This window comes from Elephantulus edwardii, unplaced genomic scaffold (assembly GCF_000299155.1).
Source record: "Elephantulus edwardii isolate Elephantulus edwardi_28Jun2011 unplaced genomic scaffold, EleEdw1.0 scaffold00025, whole genome shotgun sequence".
In the NCBI taxonomy this organism is placed as follows: Eukaryota; Metazoa; Chordata; class Mammalia; order Macroscelidea; family Macroscelididae; genus Elephantulus; species Elephantulus edwardii.
The window spans coordinates 18419238-18425237 of record NW_006399775.1 but is presented as its reverse complement, the minus strand read 5'-3'; the positions used below and the strand labels follow the sequence as shown (position 1 = coordinate 18425237).

At 40.3% G+C, this 6000-nt stretch overlaps 1 protein-coding gene across 1 annotated transcript in view; it reads left to right on the top strand.

Annotated features, from left to right (window-relative positions):
- The window catches only part of NARS2 (asparaginyl-tRNA synthetase 2, mitochondrial (putative)), a 182351-nt gene that overhangs the window by 7122 nt on the left and 169229 nt on the right, over positions 1-6000 (top strand). Inside the window, exon 2 of the mRNA XM_006882893.1 lies at positions 1790-1899. Coding sequence (XP_006882955.1) covers positions 1790-1899 — 110 coding nt within the window. The remainder of the gene's footprint in view (positions 1-1789; positions 1900-6000) is intronic.

The window sequence follows — 6000 nt, the reverse complement described above, 5'->3', positions numbered from 1 at the left end:
GGTTTAATTACTATTGGAAAATGCTTGTCATTCCTCTGTAGCATCTGGTCCCCACTGGACCCTCATCATTTCCTTCACCTGCTCCCCCCACCGACCAAACTGTGCAGCTCTGCAACTGCATACTGGCCCATCCTCACCCTTCTGCCCCCAACCCTCACCTCTTTGTACCCCCAATATGTTTTTCCCAATAAAAAAAAATTATAAAAAAAAAAGAATCAGTACAGTTTTCCAAAGAAGTATCATCTGTTCCTTTTCTCTAGCATGTTTAATGGCAGATGACTGCACCTGTTTGTTTACTCATAAGGGAATCTTGGCTATTGTTCAGTGTAATATGGAAGGTTCTTTGTTCTATGTTAGCTGAGTGTGCTCTGAGAGAGTGGGTTTTAGTGTTAGTGGTCTATATGAAGACTCATCATGTACATTTAAATCCAGGGTGTCTTTGAAATGTATTAATATGTTTTCATAATGAGTTTTTGAGTGGTCTTGTGCAGTGATAATTTGTTAAAAAGAAAGAATATTTCTAGGTTTTGACCACATAATCTCTTCCTAGAAATTTTGTGGAAAAAGTAAAAAATTGTAGGCACCAAGTTACATGCCAAGTTATTCATAGTGCAGAGGGTTGTTGTTTTTATGTGCCGTCAAGTCGCTTGTGACTCATAGCGACCCTCTGTACAACAGCCCTAAACTCTGCCCTGTCCTGTGCCAATCTCACTGTCTTGGACACACCCATCCCAATTACCCCAGTCACTGAATCACCCTCCCAAGCATCATGTCCCTCTACAAGGACCTGTCTTTCCTTGCAGCATGCCCAAAATATGTTAGAGCCACAGAATCCTTGCCTCTAATTAGGGAGCAGCCCGGTTTAACCCTCTCCAGGATGAATCTGTTTGTTTTCTTAGAAGTCCATGGTACCCTCAATACTCTTCTCCAGCACCACAGCCCAAAGGCATCAATTCTCATTCTATCCTCCCTTGTCATTGTCCAACTCTCTGATGCATAACAAGTGATTCCAAAGACCATGGCCTGTATCAGACACACCTTAGTCCCCAGAGAGATACCATTGCTCTTCAGTACTTTGGAGAGATCTCTAACAACAGACTTTCCTATTGTAATATGCCTTTTAATTTCCTGGCTGCTGGTGCCAAGGGTGTTGATTGTGATGCCAAGCATATTGTGAACAGTCTCAATCTCTTCACCATCCATCCTGATGCTGCCAGTTGGTCCAGTGGTCAGAATTTTTGTCTTCTTGATATTGAGCCTCAATCCATATTGAAGGCTGCAGTCCTTGACCCCCTGCAGCAAGCACTTCAGGTCCTCCTCAGTTTCAGCAAGCAGGGTTGTATCATCTATATAACGCAGATTGTTGATAGATCTCCCACCAATCCTGATGCCACATTTCTCCTCATAGAGCCCAGCCTCCTGGATAATCTGTTCTGCATACAGGTTGAAAAGGTATGGAGACAGGACACATCCCTGGCGTAGGCCCTTCCCAGTGTAATGGGAGGAAATACTTGAAATAGCCAGTATTGGGGGAGTTGTTTATGTGAATTAGGCTTTTCTTTTGATAAATTTTAGAAATCCAGTCAAATGATAAGGCTAATAAAATAAAGTGAAATTCCCTAGTGTCTGTCTCTGTGATAAGAGCCATATAAAACTATGCATGGGTTAACTTGTTGAGTCAGAATTGTAAGCACATTTTTTTCTTCTTCTTTGTATATTGATAAGTATATGTGTAATGAAGATGTTTAATGTGCGGTTTAAGTTCACATTTAGAAATACTTCTCCTTAGGGATGGATTCGTTCAGTCCGATCCCAGAAGGAAGTCTTGTTCCTGCATGTAAATGATGGATCATCTTTGGAAAGTCTTCAGGTTGTGGCAGACCCTAGCTTGGACAGTAGGTAAGTTTCATTATGAACAGACCAACAAAAACAAAAACCACACAACCAGAAAACCTCCTAACAAGAACAACAAAAACCCTCTGACTTTTTTTTTCCCATTCATTTTTTTTTTAAATTTTATTAAATTTTATTAGTTTTAATGAACATTTACAGGGATTTGGGGTTTTCTTTTTTTTTTATTATTATTATTATTTTGTGTGCGTGTACCGTCAAATCAGATCTGACTGGTACAGGAGGATATTGTGCCTCCTTCTCCGGCAGAGCATCTGGTGGATTCGAACTGTGTTCCTCTGGGATTGCAGTGCAGCTTCTTGCCACTAGGCCACCAGAGCTCCCCAAGGATTTTGGGTTTTCATTCCTCCATTACTGCACCATTCTCTCTACCCTCCTCCCCAGTTTGTTCTTCTTCCCCGCCATCTGAATGTCTGTTTTAATTGTCCAATTGCCACAGTGCTTGTCAAAGTCAGTTCTGATTAATCTCCTTTGTCGGTGTGTGATTTTTTTTTTAATCTCAGTTTCCCTCTTTAGTAATCTAGTCTTCACATCACCATCTGAGTTACCTTTCTAAACAGGTCTGCTTTCCAAGTTTCCGTCGTACAAACTCAAGCCCAGGTGCTTCTCACCCAAATCTTCATAGCTTTGCCATTTCCTCTTCTGGCGTCTTCATCATCATATATCTGCATCCTCCACATGTGTTTTGCTTCCATTTTTCTTAACTACAGGCAGTCCACAGGTAATGAGCAAGATCCATTCTTAAGTGTGTTTTTAAGTCAAACTTGTAAGGGAGTCAGAACAGCTGCGTGCAGTAAACACTTAGCCTGACTTTAGTTTGGGGAAAAGCCTCTGAGCCTTTTCAGTGATTTAAAATCTGTTGGTGCAGGAAATGAAGGTGATTGAGAGAAAGAATTTGTTGTTAGTCTGGACTGGTTCAGTCATTTCAAAAGGAGGGAAAATTTACATAACACTAAAATGCAAGTATTCCTCATTCATCAGACTGCCTATGTTTGCAGTTCTCCCAGCCTTTTCTACTCTTTCTGATTTTAGTTCTTGTAAATGTTGCTGCTTCTGCCTAATACAACCTGTCCTTTTCACTTGTTTATCAAAGTTCTGTTAGGCATTATCTGATGTTCCCATCCCTTGACTGTGCTTGGTGTCCCTCCTTTGTCCTCCTTTAGCTTGTCAAAGATTATGTCTTACTGGGTTGTAAGCAGCTGTATTTTCATTTGACTCCGTCTTTTAGACTTCGTTCCTTGAGGTTTTAGATAGTATCACATTCATTTCTATATTCCTGCCCTCTAAGAAAAGGCTAACATACTGATTATTTAAGTAAATGGAAGAAACTTTAATGGTCTCATTTATTAGATTTTAAAAGTTCACACCATTTTAGGTTAGGGTGTGAGCAGGGAGCTCTGGTGGCTTAATAGTAAGGAGTTGGACTGCCATTCCAAAGGTAAGCAGTTTGAATCCACCAGATACTGCCCAGGAGAAAGATGGACAGTCTCTTTTGTGCAATTTAGAATGTCTGTAAAACCACTATAAGAGTCAACTATGAGTAAGTCTTTCTATGACTATTGACATTTATCAAAGTTTATAGAGTTTCCAGGGGCATGTTGTTTAGGAAGTAGATGCCACTCCTGCTTGAGTATGGAGTAGCAGAACATTATTCTGCTTTATTAGAACAAGTGAGTGTTCTTCTAAGCACTGTTGAGGTTCATGCTCTCCACACAGTAAGTAGGAGTATGAATCTTCAACTGTTTGGTCAGTTAAACAGAACCACAGAAAAATCATTCTGATGTAATTTGTTTTGGATGTCATTGAGTTGACTGTGAGTTATAGTGACCCTGTGAACAACAGATCTGAGTCCTTCCCTGTTCTATGTCATTCTCATTATATCTGATGTACTTGAGCTGATTGTTACAGTCACTGTGTCGGTCTGTTTTGTTGAGAGTTGTCCTCTCTTTCGCTAACCCTCCCCCTTTCCCAGCATGATGGCTTTTTCCCAGGGACTGGCCCTGATACTCCCTAAGGAGTACCCTGGCTGAACTTTATCTAAGATATGTTTTGTTTTGTTTTGACAGTCTGTGGGATATTCAGTACTCTTCTCCATCATCACAATTCGAAGACATTGAGTCTTCTGTCATCTGTACTCTTTGGCAACTTTCAGATGCATAATAAGTAATTGAAACTATCATGCGTTAGATCAGATGCACTTTAGTCTTTAAACTGACATGGCTGTTCTTTAGCATTTTGGTGTAGTTGTTGTTGGGTGCCACCAAGTCAAATATGACTCATAGCAATCCCGTGAAGAACAGATTTGAACCCTGTCCTATCCTGTGCTATCCGCATCATCTCTGACACGCCTGAGCCTATTGCCACAGTCACTGTGTCAGTCCATCTTGTTGAAGGTCTTTTTCTGCTGACCTTCCACCTTTCCAAGGATGATATAACTTTCCAAGGAATAACTTTTCCTAGCAACATGCCCAAAATATGTGTGACAAGTGTTGTCATTCTTACCTCCAAAGAACATTCTGGCTACACTTTCTCCAAGACATCAGTATCTCTTGTGGTTGACCAGCTGCAAATTCAGTCCAAGTATGATATTTCAGAGAGCATTAGACATATCTTTCTCTGTTTTATTGACCTTGCAAAGGCATTTAACTGTATGTATCATAACAGATTGTGCTCCTAGACCAAGAAGCATTCATTTAAAGAGAACAAAGGAAACCTGCATAATTTAAAATAAGAAAAAGTGTACATTAGCATTATATCCTTTCAACATACCTAGTTTAGTCAGTTGTTGTTGTGTACTGTAGAAATAGAACCTACCTATAGCTGACCCTCCTGCGGGTTTTCAGAGGCAGTTAAATAGCACCGGGAAGGTTGTCCATCCTTCTCCCATAGAGCAGCTGGTGACCTCGAACCATGTACCTTCGGATTGCAGCGCAGCTTCTTGCCACTAGGCCACCAGAGCTCCCTATTTTAGTCTGTATGCTAAGCACATAATCTGAGAAGCTGGACTATATGGAAAAAAAAAATGTGGCATCAAAATGGGAGGAAAAACCTCATTAAAATCTGCAGTGTGAAGGTGACACCACACCAAGTATTGAAAACAGAGACTTACAGTACTAATTGACAAAGTCCAAAGACTTCATACCTTCAATGTGGGTTACACCTCAACATAAAAATCCTTACAGCTAGACCAATATAATAACATTGTAATAAACTGAGAAAAGATTGAAATTGACAAGCATTTCATTTTACTGGGATCTACAATCAATGTCAACATTCAAAGGAAGTAACAGTAAGAAATCAAAAGACTTGTTCCATTGGGCAAATATGCTGCAATGCTTTAAAGTGTTCAAAAGAAGAATATCACGTTAAGGGCTAATGTGCATCTGATTCCAGCTATGATGTTTTCAGCTGCTTCATATGTGTGTGAAAGTTGGACCGTGTTTAAGAAATATAAAAGAATTATTGATGACTTTAAGTTGCGCTGTTAGTAAGGATGATTGACTATACCAAGGAGACCTCTCGGGCCGTAGTCCATAAGGATTTGTACTGTTAACTCAAAGGCCACATACTTTTCTGATGGTCAGATCTACTGGTGCCTCCTAGTGAGAAAGATGGATAATCTCCTGTGCAAATTAGAGCCTCAGAAATCTAGTGCAGCGTCAGCTGTGAGTCAGTTGCAACTGGACGGCAATGAGTTTGAGGATTTTTGTTGAATGCCAAGCAAATGTGTCTTGGAGGAAGTGCAGTTAGAATGTTCCTTAGCAACAAGTGTAGTGAGACTTAGTCCCAAGTACTTTGGGGAATTAGCAAGTGGAACCAGTTCTTGGAGAAAGACATCATGGTAAAGTATAGGGTTGGTTAAAAAGAGGAACACCTTCAAAAAGATGGAATAGCTACAACAGTGCGCTCAAACCTACTATGAATTGTGAGGCCTCAGCAATGTTTCATTCTGTTGTGCGTATAAGGTGAGTCAGAATAGACTCAGCAGCACCTAAAAAGAGAATTTTTTTTCTGATCCAGATCATCTATAGAAGCTGTTCAGTTTCATAGCAGGTTGGAAGACAGTTTAAGATGATGTTCCCTCATGGT